At 42.1% G+C, this 22,462-nt stretch overlaps 1 protein-coding gene across 3 annotated transcripts; it reads right to left on the bottom strand.

Annotated features, from left to right (window-relative positions):
* Positions 1–3: 3 nt before the first annotated feature.
* On the bottom strand, positions 4–22,133 carry SAV1 (salvador family WW domain containing protein 1). Of its 3 annotated transcripts, XM_074583572.1 has the most exons (6): positions 21,804–22,023; positions 19,332–19,778; positions 9,518–9,788; positions 8,408–8,551; positions 6,537–6,593; positions 4–1,240 (listed from the first exon to the last, which is right to left on the bottom strand). In XM_074583572.1, the coding sequence occupies exons 1-5, from the start codon at positions 21,895–21,897 to the stop codon at positions 6,581–6,583; spliced, it is 969 nt and encodes a 322-aa protein (XP_074439673.1). In that variant the 5' UTR covers positions 21,898–22,023; the 3' UTR covers positions 4–1,240; positions 6,537–6,580. The 3 variants fall into 3 exon arrangements, with proteins under 3 accessions (XP_074439673.1, XP_074439671.1, XP_074439672.1); XM_074583570.1 differs by lacking the exon at positions 6,537–6,593 and having other exon boundaries at positions 21,804–22,133; XM_074583571.1 differs by lacking the exon at positions 6,537–6,593 and having other exon boundaries at positions 21,748–21,883.
* Positions 22,134–22,462: the final 329 nt, after the last annotated feature.

The raw sequence follows: 22,462 nt of genomic DNA, 5'->3' as shown, positions 1-22,462 counted from the left end.
TGGTTCATTAAACAAAAGGATTTTTATTGAATTAATAGGATTTACAAGAAATGTTTGTTGGTTTTTTGCCTGCAACAGTGTTTATTGCACTAAAAAGAATCCATAAATAACATTCCAGGACAATCAATGAACCAAATGAAAAATATCGGAGAGGATAACTGTACAATGAAAAATTTTCTCCAAGTAAGGAAGCTTTAATACAAGCCAAAAGCTCGTTTAAAAAACAAAACAAACCAGAATTCATCGTTGTTAGATCCCTGAAGGTTTTGCACGGCGCGGCCCAGGCGGCTGCTGGGCTGGAGCTGTCAGACAGGGCTGTCACCTTCCCGCCCGGCTGGGACACGGTTTCTGAACCTGTGACAGTTTGCTCAGAGAGCTTGGTCTTTAAGAAGGCAGAAGTGTTTCCCCTCTGACCGGTTTCTGTGAAAACTAGTAGTAAAACTAAAGCAGTTAACGTGTTAAGAGTAAGAAATAAGGCAACTCAGGCTTCACTTGCACGAAGCGCTTGGTTTAGACTGGTGAAATCCGCTTCTGTCCGCTTACAGCACTGGGAGTTACGGAAAAGTCAGCGTTCTGTACATTAAAGCTGTAAACAAAGAGCAGCCCACTCCAGAGAGAGGGATACGGAGTCCCGAGGGAAATACACTGAAATATTCATTTGGATTTTAACAACATTTTGGATCCAGGCTGTTTCATACAGTTGCATCTATTGCCCTTAAAAAATATATAGTCAGCTTGTTAATAATGCAGCTGACTGCTAGAAAAAGATACCAGAATCAAGTCTCTGATTAAACTCCGCGCTGGTTCTCAGAATAATAAACTAGAAAAAGATTAACAAACATTTTTTTTTTTTTCATTTTTATAAACAATACATAATACATGTAGAAAAATATTCAAGAGGATAATAACAAAGGTGCAACGTCAACAAAAATAAGCTGCCTTTTCAACAAAAGCACTTTTTCATAGTTTTTAAGTGTGGAAAAACCTTTTAAAGCTCTTCTGAGTGTCCTCGTACAAGTCCGTTAAAGGGTTGTTAGCTTAAAAATTCTTGCCGTGCTGCTGGGCGTACCACTGCTGCCGCTGCTTGCGATGCTCCAGCTCAGTGAGGAGGGCCTGCCTGTACGCCTCGTACAGCTTCACGATCCGTTCCAGTTCCTTCATGAAGAGCAGCTTCAGCATCCCCTGGTACGTGTCCAGGTCCGCCAGCTGGAAGAGCTCCCACTTCAGAATGTGGTCGTATCTGGTTGGGATAGAAAAGATGATCATCCGCAAGCCGACATCGTGGCATTTTAGGCATTTTTCTTAAGAACCGGCCCCACAGCCACCGATCAGGTTTCTAACAATCGGCATTAGCGTGTTTTACGTGAAGAAATAAGGTAATTAACACCAAAATTGAGCTGTGTCTCTGTGAGCTGGAGACACATCGCTTAAAGCCGAACTGCAGAATCACTCATAACACGCCGAGATAAACTCTAGAAGTACTAAAGATTCTATTAACTGATTATAATAAACCAGTGCAGAAAAATGCATTTTGGAAGCATTAAAACAGCAATTCCATTCACAAGCCTTGAAGATTTAGCAGCAAAACACCTTTTTAAATTTAGAGTAATACACAAAAAAAAAAAAATATTAATTATTGCAAGAGCTTATCCCACCCGTCCCCAGCAGGTACCTCCCGGAGGCAGAATCCTGCATGTCTTCCCTCCCAACACCCTTCCGCTCCCAAAGCATTCTTGCTCCAGCCTTAGCAAGCGCTCTTGGACACTGTCCCCCTCTTGATTAATTAGCAGCAATAATCTAAGTCAGCGTGTCTGGAACAGCAGGTCACGAACCCACAGGACCACAGAGGCGGGTACTGGAGCCCCAACGAGGACTGAGGGAGGGGGGAAATCCCATTAGGCCGTAATTAACGACTGGGAGCACTCACACTGGCAAGGGCCGTCCACGCCCCCCGCGGCTCTGGGCAGTAACCTCCCTGCCAGCGGGGGAGCGGGGTGGGGGCAAAGCGGCGATTCAAGCACCAACAGCTACAAATCCTACACGTTCTCACTCCCCATGCTGGAAAAAATGAGCTGCTGTGGACCTGGGAGGTCCCCTGGAGACATGTGCCAAGAGCCTGAAGCACACTGGTGCCACCACGAGCCCCTCGAGGAATATCTGACCTAGCTTCCCACTTGAGATGAGAACAAGCTCAGCTGTGAAGTCGACCAAATAATGCTCTATTTCTTCCCACTTCCACCAGTTACAAGAGCTGCTGGTTGAGCAAGGCAAAATACAGCAGCCTGGGTCATCACCGCGCCATCCCACCGTCCACACGGTTTCCTTGAGGTGGGAAGTGGACACCACTCAGCAGTGCAGAGTGTGAAAGCCCATGAAGAAAATACCAAGGGATGCAAGAAGGGGGCTACAGACAGACCAGCCTTGTTAGAAGCCACAGAACCCCAGACTGGCAGGGGTTGGGAGGGACCTCTGGAGATCGTCTCGTCCAACCCCCTCCCAGAGCAGGGTCACCCAGAGCAGGTTGGACAGGAACGCGTCCAGGTGGGTTTGGAATGTCTCCAGAGCAGGAGACTCCACAGCCTCTCTGGGCAGCCTCTTCCAGGGCTCTGGCACTGTCAAAAGAAAGAAGTTTTTCCTCACGTTGAGATGGAGTTTCCCGTGTTCCAGTCTGTGCCCATTGCCCCTTGTCCTGTCACTGGGCACCAAGAAGTCCTGCCCCATCCTCTTGCCCTCCACCCACATTGCCGAGCACTGATGAGATCCCCTCTGTCTGCTCTTCTCCAGGCTGAACAGCCCCAGGGCTCTCAGCCTGTCCTCAGCAGAGAGATGCTCCAGTCCCTGACCACCTTTGTAGCCTCCGCTGGACTCTCTCCAGTAATTCCTTGACCTGGGGAGCCCAGCACTGGCCCCAGCGCTCCAGATGTGCCCTCCCCAGGTCAGAGCAGAGGGGGAGGATGAGCTCCCTCCACCTCCTGGCCACGCTATTCTTAATGTGCCCCAGGAGCCCATTGGCCTTCTTGTGCGCAAGGGCACATTGTCTGGCTCGTGGGCAACCTGTGGTCCACCAGGACTCCCAGGCCCCTCTCCGCACACATCACTCATCGCTCTCCACAATGGAGAGTGGAGTACATTAAAACAAGTTACAAAGAAAGCAGAAGCACAACGTCAATCCATAAGGCAGGAGAAGTGACGTAGAAGGAAAGCTGCCGAGTGTCACTAAGCACTGCAGCACCCCCGGGTCAGAGAGCCTATAAACATGCCCCCACGCTCAGCCTTTTGGGATATCAAAGCTGCTGCCACTGGATGGGTACAAACAAGGTCAGATGAGCCTCTTCAAGCCTCCGCTGTCTCACCAGCAGAGCTGAAGAAGCTTCCCGAAAGCTGCACATTATGTTGTAACTGCCAAACCCCTCTTGTGACTAATCAAGGTTATGCCATTTCTCCGGCAAGGAATTTTCCATGATCAGAACTGGCACTCCAAGGGCTGCCAGGGAGCTAGATGGCCGCTCAAACAAAGTCCAGTTTCGTAAGGGAGGTCTGCTCAACCCTGCCTCAATCAGTGACTCACTTTCATGCCACAAATTCTTCAAAGCTAGCACTGACATCCTTTTATACCAAACACATGGTTCAACATTTCCCAAATTTAACGTCTATAGTATTTACCTTTATATATAAGCTATGCAAACTATTCCACGGAAGCAAGCATGTTTCTTCATGACTTTTGTGCCATGAAGTAGGGGAAGTGTTCCAAGATCCTGGTAGAAAAAACAGTATTTCTAACAAAGTTTTTCAACAAGATCATGGTAATTCTAGAGAGCCAGGACTACAGGACTCTGGCTCATGGCCAGATGGCCAGTGCCACCACCACACCTTGTGGGGGAATAGCTGCAGGGTGACATCAAGCAGGAGACACTGGCATTCAGGATGTTCCTCGAGGACCTGATAATTGAAATAATTCAGGCAAAACCCAAGACCCTGAGCCAAGAGTGTGACAACTGCTTTGGTGAGCAACTTACAGGACATGAGCCCAGGCTCCGAAGTCCACACGGACAAACGACTGCCGGCTCGGATCTGGCTCATGTCGCTCAGTCGAGAATTAACAGCCCCCAGTGAGACCTACCCGCACAGGCTGAAATGAAGTAGTACAATGACTTCAGAGAGCTAGAGAGATACCAAAGCTTAAAATAAACAAGCTGTTCTCTTTGATGGTCTCCTTCCACCTTGGTGTGATGACTGGAGACGTCTGGCAGGGGGACAGGAGCTAGCAGCCATGGAGAGACCAGCCGGGTTCCCAAGGCTCAGAGGGAACAAGGGACACAGAAAGAACGCATGACAGAGCTGTAACCAGAGTTCTCCTTAGTGGGGACAGCTGCGCTAGCCTGAGCCCACCTAAACTTGGACGGGTTTGTGTGAGAGAACTTCAGGAATATCACCCCAAAAAGAGCAGGGTGCTAATGCTGTCCCTGGAACGGGGACCTGAGCAGCACGGAGCATCCTGGCCAGCTCCGGAACAGGACAAGCCACAGAACTTCCAAAGCAAGGCGAGGGAACAGCAATCCCTCAACCCAGTTTTAATCTTGATTTTGTCTGATCTGAGTCTTGCTCTGCAATAGGCATTTTAATGCTACTTTATTTTGATTAAAGAAAGCCTTGATGTCCAATACCCCTCATTTCCTGCTTTCTCCCAGTGCTCTAAACATAGGCAATTAATTTGCAATCTAATTTTCTTAACTTGGAAATAGGCAGCTGACTACTATAGTTATCAAAAGAATAGAAGAAACTCATGGAATAAACAGAGTTATTTGATCCATCTGAATTTCATGAGAAAATACATTCACTTCAGTGGAGGCTGAAGCCAAAATATCAGGACGTTTATGGAAATAAACTACATTAGATATTGAAAATATATATTCAGAAGGCTGTATGCATCAGAGAAGCACCAAGACATGCAGACGACTACCAAAGATGCTTTTGAGGAATTTTAAGAACTTAAATAACCACTGCTTCTATAAACTCCCTAAATATCAGCTTCTATATTAAAGTTATCCCAAGTCTTGACAGGGCTGCACTGCTAAAATCACTTTTCCCCAAAGCAAGAAAAACAAGATTGCAGTTGTTTGTCAATATGGAGATCAGACTCGGAAGAGAGGCAGATGGGAAGCTGCTGCTCTGGAAGGTTTGCCAAGCACAACGATCTTTGTAAGCACTCAATTATTGAGTTTACGCGAACAGCACCTTTCCACCTCTGTTCCTTTTGCACCCATCATGAACTGAAGTGGGTTGCCACAGGATTGCCCCTGGCTTGCCCTGCATGGATGTATCCTTGTTCAAATGTTCTGGGCCAACAGCATCGTTAAAACATACTCCGCAGCAAGGCCGATTCTCAATGGAAGGACTGTTTCTCATTAAAGTGGTGATACAAGCAGGAAAGAAAACAAATCTCCATCCCATGCAGTGATGTGTCTGCAGGTTTTCTGGGACCTGCAGCTTTTTTTTTTTTTTTTTTTAAGCATCATCACAGATTGCTAAACCCTCCGTGGTTCTTTAGCTCTTTGAAGCTGTCACTGCTGATAGTTTCTCAAGAAAAGCAGCACATCAGGATTGCTTTGCAATGTGAGGGTTTCGCTTCATCTGCCAAGAGGAGTGCTGAATGAGGGAAGACATCTAATTAAAGATAGAGCCATATCAGCAGTGCCTCAATGGCAAAGGGCTCGTTCAAATCCAAAAGATCATAGGTCTAGGAACGCTCACCGCACAGATGCCGAGTGGAATAGGACACAGAGTACCTGACCTAAACTCCCCAGGCATTTTTTAGAAGGACAACTAGTCACAGAGCCAGAAATCGATGGGAAAAGGCACAGTAGTACAAAATTCCTGCAGAGCACAAAGCCTTCCCTCCTGGGTGAGAAAGCAGGGGCTTACCAGACAGAACACACAGCCAGAATACCCTCTCTCCAGGGCTTTTCCCAGTAGATAACAAATATTCAATATAAAATAGGACACTTTCAACACAAGAGACCCTGACCTGCCCTGAATATTTACAGCCTGTTGGTTAGGGCTGGAAGAAGAAAGTCCTGGGTTCAGATCCTTGCTCCAAAAGAGGTGGGGGAAGAATTTGTACCATGATCTCATACAAGGGGGGCGGTTTTGGTCTCCTCACCCTCCCAGTCCCACACATACAGCCTGGCATGCTGTGGGAACCTCCACCAGACTGGTCTACCCAACTGGGAGGTGGAGAAACATCCCGTTTTAGAGTCTAGCAAAGGGTTAAATGCAAGCCAGGAGTCTTGATTCCACTGTGCTAAGATTCTGATAGCTGACTTAGGCTCTCAAAACAAACCTTGAGTGGTGGCAGGAGAGAGGGGAAAAGGACGCTTTGAGGTATCAAAAATACCTTGATATTGAAATTTGTTACCTCAAGTTATAGCTAGACATCAAAGCCTCTTCACCGTCTAGTGAGCCAAGTACCTTCTTGTTTATCTTAACGGCTTGACCATTTTTCACTGAAACAAGGAAGCATTATGGCTAACACCTACCAAACTCTCCATTAGGCTTTTCCTGTGGCCGGAATTCTTATCCTTTACAGAAACTTGCTGAAACAAAAGCGAACATTATCGATTTTTGCTATCATTATCTACTTTGCTACAGTGTCAGGTGTAACAAATCATAATGAAATATACCACAATGATTTCAGTGCAAAACTGTACTGATAATCAACAGATTTTTACAGTAAATTTAAAATAGAAGATTGCAAAAGATATTCCCCTACTACTAGTATGAAAGCATTTTGCCCATTTATGTCCATTTTTGCACCAGAACACAGAGTACGTATACAGTTCTCACACCAAACCTTTGGACAATGCTACTGAAGAACTTACAAGCATTACTGGATGTTTTTCTCAAGCTTTAAGCCAGTTGCTTTGGCAACAGAGAAGAGGTTCATTATGAAAATTACACTGAAAACATATAAGTGATCTTGATTTTAAGAAGTGTGAAAATTATTTATCAATTGTTCCTTAAGAAGCCCTCAAGATGAGGTGACATTAAGCCAGCTGCTACCACTCCTCCTCACTTTCCCAATATAGTATTAGCATAAACCTGAATTTACTTCTTCACAGAAGTGTTTGAGAATTATGGCAATATTCCTATAACCACCAGCACTACTTTAACAGAAGGCTAAAAGGATACTGGAAAATACATGATTTTTGATTCCTCTGAACAAATGTAAATTCTATTCAAACAGCTCGGATGAATTAAACGTTGAGGAGTTTGTGCTGGTTTGGTTTTTTTCCTGATAATCTTAAATTGTTTAAATTGTCTTAATTTTGTTTCTCACGTTTCAAGAGAAGTACCAACAAGAGTCCTCGCAACACAGGCTGAAATATTTAAAACTACATTGTCTGGATGTGCCAGAGACCTAAATAAAGAAATGCAGCTGCAGCCAAAACCTAAAAGTATTTCTAGGAAACAAGTCCTCCCATAGGTTACGGGAACTTAGCACGTCCCTGGTGCATAAATGTACTAGTGGATTTTAGGTCAATTTAAATCCTTCTGGGCTGCTGGCAAGCCCAGGAGCCACAAGAAGTAATAAAACCCATTCAAATCATAGTTACTAGAAGCAGCTAAAAGAAGAGGATTTTTTTTTTTAGCTGGAAGTCACTGAACATCATACGCAATCTGAATTTGCAACTACAGGACGAGCTGCTCACTGCTGTAAAACTTAGTTTCTCCATATTCTCCTTATGAAAAAGTACATGATTTCATAATTATTAAAACATATCTGTATTTTAAAATTGCTTTTCTATTTAGCGTTAATCTTCTGCAGAGCTGTATACATTAGAAAATGTAATTTCTCTCATTATGCTGACCCAAATCTTTTCTTGGAGATCGCCTGTTCCTAGAGCATTGTTTCTTTGAAAAATGACTTTTCGCTACTACTTTGTTTTTATTTAAAAGTTCTTGAAAAGAAACACAGATTTCAGTCTGTATTCAAAATTCTGAACCGTGAAGCAGCATTTGTATGTCTTTTTTAAAAAGGAGTAAGACATACAGTAAGAAGTTAACACCCTAAAAATATTTCACATATTTTATAAACCATGTGATACCATTCTCAATAAGACACTGAAATAAATCACATCCTCAGCTCTCTAATATATCATTCTGCAAGTCATGTGAGCTGCAAGAAGTAGTGTGATGATTTCAAGTAAATGCCTAATACAAAGCAAACCAATGTGACGAACGTCTGGTACAACTTCCTCGTGTGCTGTCAGCAATAGTTCTCATGTGATTAAGAAACAGATACCAGCTTGAGTCCTACTTTCAGTCATTCAAATTAATTTGTTTTCCTTCCAAGCTAGGCATGCAGAGGAAAAAAAAAGAAAAAACAGACAAAAAAAATCCATCTCACTTTACAGGAGCCCTGGCATAGACCTGCAGCCAGTCTGGAATCTCTGCTGTGTGGTAGGGGTTTGCAGGGACGAGGAGAGGTTGGCTTCTCTCAGCTTGTTGTGGCTGGTAAGTCACTGGGGGAGGCTGGTCGTAACGGGGAACGCTGTACAAAGGAAGACAGACAAAGCCCGTGACCTCCAAGCAATAATTTAGACATACTGATATCATTAAGTTGTTAACATTAATACACAGATTAATACATGTAAAGGCTGATGATGCAACCACAGACGGAATGTTGCCTCAGCGGGCCTATACTGAAAGCAACTTTCTGTTGCTATTTTTGTGCTTCACTCCAATCACAAGCACAAGTGTTGCTGCTATCTGTTAGCACGCTGTAAAAGTCACCTTAGACCTACGCACCTAGTGCCTGCTACCTGGATACTAAAGCAGAACAAAAAGCAATACCTGTTTTTAAAAGATTAAAAAGGCAAGTATTGCTGCAGCCAAGTAATCCACCATTTAATATGTTAGAACAAATGTATTCAAGGCATCAGCTAATAAGAGTTATTCCATCCATAGCAAAGGACATCCCCGTATGTTCATCTTTTGTGCCACATGTTAAAAAAAAAATTCTCTTCCTGGGTAACAGCAAAATAGATGGGGTATCAGAAATTAACTGGTAGATTTGGTGCATACTAACTTTATTTTACCTTTAAATTATGAGTAGCTAAAATATTGATTTTCATTCTAGACAAGACTTAATTCATGTTTCAGATGATACGTGCTATTTGTTCAGACAGCCTCCTGGAACATCAATCAGATCAAGTTTCTGTTCAGTCTACAAGTCAATTCTGTTCTCAGCAACTTTGTCGTTTTACCAACAGTTGAAGAGAATAGCTGCTTTGTTTTAGTGAGTTAAGTTTAGAAACAGGATATTGTTCCTAAGACAGTAACAGATGAGACAAAAACCTAAGAATTACAACTTCTAAAGATCTTAGTCAAGAACTAGTAAAGCTTACTTCTAAAAATAAAAAGGTTTTTGCACATTACGTATGAGACAAGCCCAGTTCCACTTTCTTAACTGGATTAAGGAAAAAAACTATCAGAGAAGAGAAGGCAGATGTCTTACCTGGGAGCACAAGGATGTTTATATTGAGCTCTTTTATTGATGTGATCTACGTAATACACTCCAAATTCTGCTGACTCAACTCTCTCCCATCCCGGAGGCAGCCCCTCGCGCTCAAGTGGATGGCTCCAGTGAGTTGTATTGGTGTTATGATCTATATAGTACTTCCTTCCTCTAATAGTCCAGTCCACCGACCAGCCCGGAGGAAGAGGTAAATCTTCAGAACTATGATTTGTTAAGTTTCCTAGAGATGTAGCAGCAACTCTACCGATGCCTAAAAAAAAAAAAAGAGAAAGCAATGTTTAGCTAAATTGGCAATACCCAAACCCAACAATATGTACAAAGTCAACTCCCCCCCGCCAAGGCACTCTGTGAACTCCGAATAATATTTACAGTGTATGCGCTTGTACATCAGTAAAAAAGCGCAATCAAGTCGAAATAGCTATTCCGTTTTAACTCTCACTTGTTCCACTCTCCTCCAACTCCAGCTTCACTAGACAGCTTTGTTCAGAGATAGTTACAGCATCCTTGCTTTTTCAATGAGACATATATTAGCATACATAACAGGGATGATGCTGCTGTTATTGTCTCAATTTGTTGAGCAGAGAGCTGACATAAGATTACAAATGTTAAAGCTTTCCATAAATGACAGTTTCTGTTAATATGCTATTACAGCTGCATCAAAGCTATCTATCTACCAAAAACCCACAGTTTTCCTAGTTACAGTCAGAAATTACAAATACCTAGAAAAAAATCACTGAATACCAATAAAGTTTTTCAGATGAACCAGTCAAGAACAGTAACGGGACCAGGTAAACCAAGAAAGGAGGGACAAGTAAGGTTTGCATTATACTGTGATGACCATTATTACTGAAGCGTGTGCAATCACGGCCAAAAAGTGTCATCAGTAACCAGAGAAAAGCTGGATCCAAGCAGGATCCTGCACAAGCCCTTTGCTGAACAGTCATCCTGTGCACACTGAAGCTGATGTTGCCACATCTTCTTTGCTAGAACCCTCCACGCTTGCTGGATTGCTGGGTGGGATGGTCAGGCCTTCTGACTGCAATCCAATGAGACTGAGAGACCTTCTGTTCAGAGCGAGTCACAAAATCTCCTGGTCTCCTAGTCCAGTAGGCTGTACGTCTGCTTCCTTACATCTCGGCCTTCTCTAGAACTGAGCACCTACACTTCATAACACTAGAGGCACACGAAAAAGAGTAATTTCCAGCTTTTCTTGGTGGTGCGGGCTGCACAAGGAGAAGGGCTTCTTCAGCAAGAGAACTAAAGGCTAGGTTACGTGTATTTGGGGTAGGAGAGCTGACAGGAAGCAACAGTTGATTAAGTTCCCACCTCTGCCCTAGCAACACAGCACATTTAGGATTTATCACTAAATAGCTGATTTAAGAGGCTGTTTGTTAGCATTTTAAAATACTAGATTTTTTTGTAACATACACAGTTTTTGTGTTTTAAAAATGAGCATGCTGGATGCTGAAAGATGTACTGGAGAAACACAATTCCAATGTCATCTTTTCCTTCCGTCTATATACTACGGATACTTGGGAAGCTAGCTGAAATAAAAGCCATAATAATAACAACAGAAAACTTAAAAAAACAAACCAACCCAAAAAACCCCAACCACAAAACTGAAGTGACATAATCAAGAATTTTGCAGGTTTCTTTCCATTCTTTGGAAGCCTACTACCTACTGGCCATGCTGGCCCAAGTTCAATTCTCTCTTTTAAATCCTTTTAAGTAGTTACCTTCAGTACCCATCGTTCTACAGTTAAACAGCCTCTGGCTTTAAAGGAATTCCAATTATCTTTTCATCCTAATCTAGTCAATCACTGTATGTGATTGCATGTTACTATTTCCCAAGGTCAGAAGAAAGGGTATGGGAGCCACTTTTTCTGCTTAAGTCAGAAAGTGACTCCATCACAAGCACCATGTTTACTGACTGAGGAATACACCCCTTTCCTTCTGTTTTTCAGAAATAACATTTTTGTGCAATTATTTTTGAGAGAATGGAAGGGAAAGGCAGAGTCTATCTCATCTAAAGCATACTGTTAAAAAGGCCTTTCACGTGTGGTCATTAACTCAAAAAGACAACAGGAATACTGAAGTAGCAGCAACACTGTAGTATTTCTCAGGCAGTTTCATACTCTTATTTGCTGACAAAGGCAAAAGTCCTTTCCACCAGAACATACAGAATATAGCATTCTAGCCAAGGGATGTAATTTATTTTAAGCATTAGCTTACATATTAAATGACATAGACTGAAAACTGGATGGGCTCTCATTCTAATACAAGACAGCAGTCGTCAACAATAAAGTAATGGGAAGACTTCAAAGCAATGGAATAAATTAAAAAAAAAAAATAAATCTCACAAACTTCCTCCTGAGTACTGTTCCTTAAAACATTTGTGCTCATCTACAAATCTTTTTCTAGCCTTGTCATGTTCTGAACTATTTGGCCTTATTTGGCCATATTTCCTCTTGTTATAGTACTTACCTATTTATTAGCTTTACAAAAGAAAGCTGATGGCTGTGTTCATGTGATAGATCCCACCTCTCATTACGATTAGGCAACCTAGACCTTTATTCCCAGTGAGAAGAAGCATCCTGGAGGCTTCCTGACCTTTAGCAGTACTGGGGCAGGGAAACTATTTCAGGCCCTAGCTACAGTTATGTCGCTAGTTTTGTTTTCATTCCAGTGACAAAATACAAACATTTAAGCTTCTAGAAAATACTGCACTTTGGATAAACAAATTCAGTGTTTTCTCCAATTAACTGGACCGCCGTGTTGTAATTTCACGTACGTATAAACAGTGACTATTAAATCATCACTACCAGAGGATCTGAACGCACAAACTTGACTGGGGGAAAGAACTTTCACAGAGGCATAAATACATTTTTCTGTTTATTGTTAAAACCAGCACACGTCTGTGTTTTTGTTACAGTTCCTCCTACTTAAATTCTAGCATGATTCCAGCAGCAAATACATATATATTTATTCCTTGGGGTAAAGGTTAATGCTTTCTAACATTTGGAAGTTGGTATTAAAAGTTGCACAAGCTATCCTCGGCACCAGAAGTTCTCTTGACACGTCTATATCCCTTCGTACAAAAGCCTGAGAAGACTGAGAGATGGACTCAGGAAGTGAGGAAAATCAAAATCTCATGACGTAGAGAAATCACCTAGAAAGTAGACTAAAAAGCAATGCTGCACCCAATGGAAAGGCAACACTGGCAGTTCTGTGTTCGCACAATCATTAAATTCTGGCTATATAGTTTCTCCCAATGCCTGGTTATTATTTTTTAATTTTCAAGATGAAAATAATTAGAAAAAGAAAAATAAAAAAAAAATTAGAAAAATAAAAAGAACAAAAATAATTAGACCACAAATACATTATACATTCCTTTTGCCATTTTGCCTTCATATACAAAGAAGCAGAGCCATATTGTTTAGATAAACTTACATAGCTGTATCAGTTACCAGTTTTGAACAGTGTTACAAGCAGCTACAACTAGCAAGCTCTAATTATGAAATCAAAGGCCAGATTTATAAACAGAAGGTTGCAAATATTACAGGTTGTAGACCATAACTTACAGTCTTAATGTGCATTTTCCCCCCTTAAAATCACAGATCATATTGAAATATTCCGTGTGCTGGAAGTTTTAAGACATCAGGTAATATTCATAGTGTCTTACAAACATCAACCCACTATGGCATTCAAATTGGCAATTAGTACAATTTAGGCATTTTATTATATATAACTGGAGTTACTAGAAATCAAAAGAAATTGTATATTGGGTTTCCTTATAAAACTCAGCAGATGCTTCCTCCAAGGGAGAATGGATATACAAGTAAGAGAAATAGCTCCTGCTATGATTTTGAACAACAAGAGAAGATGAAAATTGACTTTCATATATATATACACATACCTGTAATTATCAATAGTAAGACTGAACAGCACTTGGAAGAGTAAATTCTTACGTGATATTTTCCAAAGTATAAACCAAAGAAGAAAGTTACACAACAGCCTAAAACCATCTACTGTGAGCACTACCTTTTCTGGGTCATACTGCCAAAGTATAATACTCTTCTGTGTTTAAATTTCAGGTAAGGTCTTAGCCCTAAAGCATTTTCATAGCTTTGTGTAGAATTTTACTACAGATTTTACTGCACACACCAAGGATATTCCCTGACTCATGGACTGGTACCACATTTAAATACCACAATGCAAAATATCTACAGCAAAAAAGCCAAACTTACAACTTGAACCATTTTTATCAAAACACCTAGGGTAAAACCTCTGATTTTCCTCTTGATGGTGGATATAATCTCTACCATAGGATAATCAAAAACAGGCTTATTGAAACTACCCAGGCTTTTCTTGCTCACACACTGTTTTATCTATGACAAGGCAAAAATTCTCATTTTTGGCGCTTTCCCAAGCTTTTTCCAAATGTTAAAAGTCTCCTTTCCTCTGTTTAAGGACGAGCGCTGCTCTTTAAAAACTCCCCTGCGTGGCACTGTCAAATCTCAAGAATGGTCAACAATGAATTTTAAACCCTTTTCAAGTTGCCTCTTTGGAACTCATCTAGCCTCATTTATTAATTTTGTTTTCTAATGGTATATAGAATCATAGAACCATAGGGTTGGAAGGGACCTCTGGAGATCATCTAGTCCAACCCCCTGCCAGAGCAGGGTCACCTTAGAGCAGGTTGCACAGGAACGCGTCCAGGCAGGTTTGGAATGTCTCCAGAGTTGGAGACTCCACCACCTCTCTGGGCAGCCTGTGCCAGGGCTCTGCCACCCTCAAAGGAAAGAAGTTCCTCCTCATGTTCAGGTGGAACTTCCTATGCTCAAGTTTGTGCCCATTACCTCTTGTCCTGTCTCCGGGCACCACTGAAAAGAGCCTGGCCCCATCCTCCTGACACCCACCCTTTAAGTATTTATAAGTGTTTGGGGTATATGTTTGGGGTATTTTTTGGTTCAGCTGTTGCTTTTAAAGAACATTAATACTGAACATTATTTGCGGCTTTGCTTTTTCCTTCCCTTGTAAATATAGTCTCTTCAGTTTAAGGTCTCAAATTAACTGTCAACCAGGCCAAAAGACATTATATGCTTTTCCAAAGGAAAAGAAAATCCTGTTCAATGCGGTTTTCTTGCTTAGCAGTATCACTGTCTATGTTCTCGACACTTTGAAAAAAGAAAGTGCAAAGGAATAGCAACCACTTATTACTACTATTAACAAGATTTATCTAAGGCCAGTCCCTATATTCAGTCTTATTCTCAAGATCTTCAACAATAGGGTGTTCTACTATCAGAACCCAAACTTTTGAGCACCACGTTCTAGTGCACTGTAAGATATCAATGCAGAGTTCCTTCATTTAATAAAGTATCTTAAGCTAATTTCACAGATGTGAAAAATACGTAGTATCTTCTTCAATCAAGGAAGTTCTGATTGGTTTGTTCCACTAGTAGGGAACAAAGAAAACTCTAAGTGATATGCATTAATGTTTTCACAGCCTAAAGAAGGGGTTTTATCATAAAAGCAGAAAGTTGTCCAAGTTCTTAAGAGGAAAGGTTTCCAGTTCAGCAAAGGACAGTTCTTTAGTCTACCTTGTAGAAAGCACAGGAGAAAAATCATACCACCGGAGCAGTCCAGCATAAAGGGAAAAGATCAAAATCACTGACGAGAAAGACTCACTTTGTTTATTAGATACAGTGCTCATGTAGGCAGAGAAGTTTTAGAGTTTATGAACTCCCACAACTAGCTTCAACCAAATTTCAAAGTGTTGAAGAACAAATCTAGCCAAACAAAAGTCCTTTATATTTGTTTTTAATTAGGTAAACTGTCTTGAGAGCCTTTTTCCCCATTACCTCAGGATGTCAAAATCCTCTCCCGTCCCCTCATCAAACCAGTAGCAAAAAGAATTTCCAATAGCTATCCTGTTTGAATAGGTCTGCAGATTCTAGGCCTTCCTAAGGGGCCTTCCTAACCCATTCCGAAGCATCTGAAGGTACTTCCTAAGCACAAGTACCTCGTTTGTCAGAGGGAATGAGGCGTTCCAAGTAAGCATAAATTCACAAATAGGAAATGACAGGAAGTACTTTGAAAGCTTTGAAAAGTATGCTACAAAGAAATTACTGCAAAATCAGCACAAAAGAAGAAAAGGGCAGGAACTGCCATTTGTTCAAAAAAAAAAAAAAAAAAAGAGTGAAGTGTACACACCTAGAAAGAAAAGCCCTGCTACCTTAGCTCTAAATAGGTTTAATTTAATAATTTGTATTTCTTTATTTTGCTCTTATATTAAACATGAGTACCAGTGTGCAATTTTTAAGGGGTAAAATTTAACACGAGATGAACCTGCTTTCACTAAAGCACACTGCGTTCTCTGTTTATAGGATTAATCGTTTTTCTCCTCTGACATCACAGTCAACTGCTTACAATCCACCATCAGAAAGTCCCTTTACACTGTGACTTTAATCTCAGCAATTTTCACATACACATAAGAATTTTTTAGCTTACCGCTCAAACAGGGACAAATAACTCTGAGGTCTTGGTTACAAGTTAGTTCCAATCTATACTGCAGATATAACTTCAACCACAGACCTCCCCAAACCTTTTAACCTAGAAGAGAGGAAAGAGATGTCGAGGAAAGACAAGTAAAGTCTCTTAAATTTGAAACGGACACCAGAAAAAATTTTAAAGAAGTGCGACAGAGGTAGCTAAACATACAAAACTAGGAAATACCTCAACTGAAGACATTTTTCAGGAAAACCAGCAGCACTAGATTGCTAATTAAAAACAAATATAATGAAAATAAGAAAAGGAGGATATGGTAGAATCGAATCATACTGAGAGAGAAAACATGACTTCAAGGAGAAAAGCCTATGAAAGAACACATCAAAGCTGTCAACATCTACTGTTGAAAAAACCACGTGACTTTCTTAAATACTTAGCTGAATACTTTTGAGTATGAAGATCTCAATAAGAACATGCTTTCAGCTTATCTCCAAATTACGAAGAGGAGAACCTTTATTTTAAATGAAAGCTGAAATTCACATGCACCTCTCCACTTCCAGACCACTGCTTCTCCAAAGTCATCTCAGTTGTAACCAACACTAAATGAAATATCGCTGACCACTAGCAAGAACACCTTGTGCTCATCAGGCAACATTTACGTTTCAATCAACCCAAACTGTAACTGAACTGACTGAGGGGACCTTCTGAGGGAAGGCGGGAGCAGAGGAAAAGGGTTGAAGGCAGCATTTACAGATTTTGGCTAATAAACATACTTGAACATTGAAACTTGAGGTACTGGGCAATTTTGTCATCAGTAATCTTGCTGAAGAATTTTGATTAGGTGAAACATTTAGAAACAACACTGGAGATGTGTAAGGAAAAAGTAATTCAGACAAAGACAACAAAAGTAAAAGGCCTGCCTCAGTATTCTAGATATGCAAGAAAAAAGGAACTAGAAACTACAGAAATGTTAGTGTAGCCCAAGGAGAACAGTGATGGTTTGAAGACAATGGATGGTTCAAATAAAAAGAAGCTTAATGGTGAGATGAAAGAAGTGAAAAAATCTAAAGTTTTCTTATTTTTGACCACATAATTCTTTTACTGAGAAAAAGTAACAGCAATTCTTGAAAATATGTACAAAAGTTAAGGACACAGGTCAATGTTCTTACTGCAGTGAAACTGAAAAAGGAATTTAAGAATTCATATTCCATGCTGAGATCAAAGTAAAAAAAATTAGAGGAAAAAGGAAACATTTTTGCAGACAAAAGACTCATCTTTCTTTGTCTCTCCCTATAAATGCATGGGATTGAACACTCACCTGTTACAAAATATGTGTAGAATTTGTTCAAACTATTACATGTAAAAATATGAGAGTGAATGGCAAAGACCAAACAAACATGAGCAACTCCTTTATGATTTCTAGTGGCTAAGGGGACATGTAGACAAACGGTAGGGGGACCGGAGGGGCAGTCTTTTTAGGAAGAAATCCAGGTTGCTACAAATATGGCTGTAAAGCCCTACTTTTAGCTTGTTTTAAAAATTTGCTGAATTAAACTCCACTTTCAAACCACTAGCTAGGCTAGAGCTCCATTTCCACTTAACGTTATTTCAACTCTACACAGCAGCAGTACCATTTTTTGAAGTCTTCCTCAGCACACGCGGTTACTATAGTAGTTCTGAACGTTAAATTGATGGATTCGTTTATGAAAACCTCCCCTCCTGCCTCTCCTCCCTACAACATCCCAGCACACACTAAGAGGTGCTATCTGGACCAGATAAATGTTTAATGACTACCGACTGAAAAAACAACTGATGGAGAGCTTTCATGCAAAATCTAGGTAGATCAGATCATAGAATCATTGAATGGTTTAGGCTGAAAGGGACCTTAAAGACTACCTCGTTCCAACTCCCCTTCTCTGGGAAGGGACACCTCCCACTAGACCAGGTCGCTCAAAGCCCCGTCCAGCCAGGCCTTGAACACCTTCAGGGATGGGGCATCCACACAGCTTCTCTAGGCAACATATTAGTATTTAGCAAAATAAATGAGGATTAACATAGTGAGTCTTAAACCTTAGTATTTCAGAATTTGCTGTCTGACAGCAGTAACACCAGCATTACTCTTTTGTCACTTTTCATTTAAATGTTTCTGGAGTAAAAAACCCCACAAAGCATTGTCAGGTTATAATTCCATGCACAAGGTCAGCAGTCTTAAATGTTGACAGTCTTCCTAGCAGATTTATTTTTCCAGGCAGGATGTTTATTTTACTGGAGACTATTTATTATTTTGTTTACAGATTACATGTAACGATGAACTAACAACTTATTTCACACGGAAGGTACATTATTTACAGGTTTGAATATTTCTATTAAATGTTTGTTTCAAACTCCTCCTTGAACACAGTTTCTGTAGTACATACAGTGCTCGAAGACAGCCCAATTTACTACTTTTAAGGTCACCTTTCTATGGATAATATTGTAATCCCAGAATTTTTATTCCACCAACAGATTCACAACAGCACGCTGCACCAAAGAATTATTCTTCAGTGTTATCACAGATATAAACAAATATTTCAGAAAGTAATTAATTCTTCTTTCTTATGCTGTTCTTCTGTTAGAAAACAAAGACAAGTTCCAAGTTTCAATTTGAGGGGGAAACAGGCATATTTACAAACAACACTACAAGCTAAAAGAAAAAAATAAAAATATCAAGAACTAGGAAGTCAATTTCAGCACTAACTATATGCCAATTTTCTAATTACACAAAGCAGTCATTCCTCCCTTTGACCATTTATAACAAATTATTTTAATTACTGAGGTCAAATTAACACAATAAAACTAAATAACACCACAATGATAGTTAAAATATAATAAACCAGCAATGCTATAATTTAGAGCTGTTGGTTATTCTCTACGCCACTACAACAGTAGATATCCCCTAGTGAATAAAATTCCTTGCCAGTTAGCAACTGAATCAACTTCGTCATGAGGAGTGGTAGATATGCTTGGCATTAAAAACAACTTGCTCAACTTTACCCCATTATTTAATAAATAAATAAATCATGGTTTAAGTATATTTTTTTCCTTTCTGGATATATGCAATCAAATTTTTAACTCTAAGAAATGTGAACACATAGTGTACTCAGATCACAGCAGTGTTACTAAAAAGAAGCACTGTCCTACACAGCGTAATTCCTAAAAACATGACCCTGGTGATCCAGATATACCTCTGCGCCTAAAGTCTTATCAAAAACATATTTTAAAAAAACAGCAGTTAATCAGTACTTACCTGAAGTGTGCCTCCCGTGATTCTGTGACATCCTCTGGAAAAGGTCACTGTTGTGTTCATAATACCTGTAGTCCTCATGTACGCGATCATTTAACGGACGTCTCCTCTGGGCATCATAAAAATGATCGTAATAATAACAACGGGCACCAGCATCTCCATTTTCCAAAACAGAATTGGCTTCTGTTAAAAAGGACTGAGAGGAAGAGCCATATTCTCTAGGGACATCAGCTAAACTTCTTGCAAGATAGGAAGGCGCAGACAGTCTGTTGCTTTCACGTCTCATTATTTCATGAGGTGGTCTCTGCACTGGAGTTCGAAGGAAACTTTGGTTTCTGGAAACAATTCCATCTCCACCAGAAGCATACGCAGAAGATGTTGAGTCAGGAGGACAAATATCAGTTCGTCTTGGAATGGTTGGACCATGACGGATAAATGAAGGCATCAGATCTGATATATAGCATGAAAGTGAAATAAGAACTTTGGCTGTACTTACACATAAAGCATTTGGCTAGCCACAGTGCTGATTTACACCATGAAATTGAGGAAATTCAAAGGCTAGAACCCCTTTAAGGCACCTCTAATGCATATGCAAGTGCAATGGTAATGCTGCAGTTCGTATCGGTGCAACAGAAACCATCACACCTTCCACCAGCAACAAACTATTGCCAAAAGGCTGCAGTTTTGCCACTATAATTGCATCCACAAAAAAAAAAACAACAAAACACAGCAGACCCAAAACGCATCAAAAAACACACCAAAAGAACCCCCCACACTATACCGTGGCTACATCAGCCAGGCCTCATACCTCTCTACTAGAAGAGTCAAGACAATCCAAGGATCCTGGCTATCACCATACCACTTAATCAGGACCACTGTCCTTATCAACTCAGAATAACTCAGGATGTTAACGCCTACATGCTCACAGGAATCCATGGCAGAATCAGGAACAGAATTCATACTTTCTCCACTAATCACAACGTTTAGCCAGCAAAACGCTGTCATCCTGCACACGTTAAGTTCTCAAATTACCATGAAGATATTTCTCTTTCTCCTTTACCTAAAGGGGTTTTGCATACCAACAGTGACATCTATGCAAACAATTTCACTGCCTCCCTCCAGTAAATGATACATTACTCCTCTCCCTACTATTACTTTCAATGTGATATAAGTATTTTCCCTCCAGGTGAGCTAATACGAATTATGACTTTCATTTAGAAAAAAGTTATGCCTATTATTAATTACTTTTTATTAATAAACTCTTATAACTTAGGGTAAAAATTCAGTGCGTCCCAGAACGTGTCATCAGTAAATTTATAATCATTACAAAGCAGTCATGTAACAGCTAGTCATTACATCATGGCAAATAGCACATGCAAAAGGTGTTGACCTCTCAGACACACCTACAGCTAAATATGAAAAAAAACTTTGTGGGCTTTTTTTTTTTTTAAGACTAAGTCAATGTAATCAGACTAATAAATGATTTTGCCTGTTGACTGGGAAACCAGCTGTTCATGCAGCAAAAACACCCACAAATACTGAGTGCCTGCTCCTGCCAGCAAATCAGTTGTTGCCAGTTGTGATCTCCAAGCTAATCCTGCAATTATAGCACAACACACTTCAGTCTAGGGTTGTTTTCAAAGATTAACAAAACGAAACCTAAGTGCACTTTCAATGTGTGTTTGCTAGTGTTTTGTACAGTCCTAGCAAAACCAGGACTGGGGCATTAGTGTCAGGTTAACCACACAAAGATCAGTGCAACCGAGGTACATAGTGGTGACCTCATCAAGTTGATTCATAGCTTAGAACTGGAGCGCTTGCTTCCGCAGGGATTTTATGCAACTGTCTCGTACAGTTATCTCATTTTCAAAGCACACACCTTTTGGCAGTGCACCTAGCCTAGATCGTGAAAACAACCACTGATGAGATGATCTGTTCCATTCATCTGAAAGATGTCCGTCTGGAGATTGTCTTAACCCCTACCTGTTGAAAACTGAACAACCACGGCTAAGAAAAATCACAGAACGGTTGGAATTAGAAGGAACCTTAAAGATCATCTAGTTCCAACCCCCTCGCACGGGTGGGACACCTCCCACTAACCAGGCTGCTCAGAGCCCCGTCCAACCTGGCCTTAAACACCTCCAGGGATGGGGCAGCCACAGCTTCTCTGGGCAACCTGGGCCAGGGGCTCACCACCCTCACAGACAAGAATTTCAGTCGGTATTTTATAATATAAGAAAAACTAAATACGAGTTTGTTTATTGTGAGCACCTGGTAGTCCAGTAGGTGTAGGGTTCTCTTTTACTTTCACCTCCCTTTCGGGCTTAACGTTCCTCCCTCCCTCAGCCCCCAGGTCTCCCCACAGAAGCCCCCTCCCCGCCCCAGGGCCTCCTGGGCCCGCTTCACCCCCCATTCGCACCACACAAAGGACGCCAGGCCTCGGACTGGTCCTCCCGGCCCATCCCCGACACTCACTGCGCAGCAGAGGGCTGGTCTCCTTCTTCACGTACTTGCCCTGCACCTCACCCGGCTTGGAGAGCTCCGTCCGCGTCTTCTTCCGCGACAGCATCCCACCTCCCGCCCCGCTACCACCCCCCGCATGCCCGGCGCCTCTCCCCGCTCCGCAGAGGCACTGTCCGGCCGCCCCGGCCCCCTCAGGCGCGGCGGCTGCTCGGCGCCCTCATGGCCGCGCACCGGACCGGCGATGAGGGCGCGGGGGGGGGGGGGGGGGGGAGAGATTCAGCGCTGAGGGGAGGTGGCGGGGCCACGCGCGGGGGCTTGTGGGTAGAGCGGCCTCCGCCCTCCGGGGGAAGGCCGCGGGGCAGGGGCGGGCGGTCGCGCGCCGCCACAGCGCCCCCGTGCGGCGGGGAGGGCGCAGGCCCGCGGCGTGTGGCGGGAGGGGACGCACCCCCCCCCCCCCCCCCCCCCAACCCCGTCATGGCCGGCCGGGGGCTCCCCACGCACGCAAACACCGCCCCGTGGGCACCCCGCGGCCGCCCCACACCGTCTCGCCTCCCTGCCGGCAGCGGGGACCCCCCCACACCCGGCGGGGGAGAGCCGAGGGGGGCAGCGCGGCCTCGCTGGCGGGAGAAGCGTAGGCCCCGCGGGGGCTCGGTGACCAAGGGACACAGCAG

This window comes from Larus michahellis, chromosome 4, assembly GCF_964199755.1.
Source record: "Larus michahellis chromosome 4, bLarMic1.1, whole genome shotgun sequence".
Classification (NCBI taxonomy): domain Eukaryota; kingdom Metazoa; phylum Chordata; class Aves; order Charadriiformes; family Laridae; genus Larus; species Larus michahellis.
The sequence above is the reverse complement of the archived record's forward strand: the minus strand, read 5'-3'. Positions and strand labels throughout refer to the sequence as shown.

Coding starts and splice junctions, on each gene's coding strand:
- SAV1 (XM_074583570.1), bottom strand. CDS start 21,897: ATGCTGTCGCGGAAGAAGACGCGGACGGAGCTCTCCAAGCCGGGTGAG. Junction 19,779..21,803: donor GACCAGCCCTCTGCTGCGCA/GTGAGTGTCGGG, acceptor GCTATATATCAG/ATCTGATGCCTTCATTTATC. Junction 1,241..8,407: donor TATGCCAGGGCTCCTGTAAA/GTGAGATGGATT, acceptor TATCCCAACCAG/ATACGACCACATTCTGAAGT.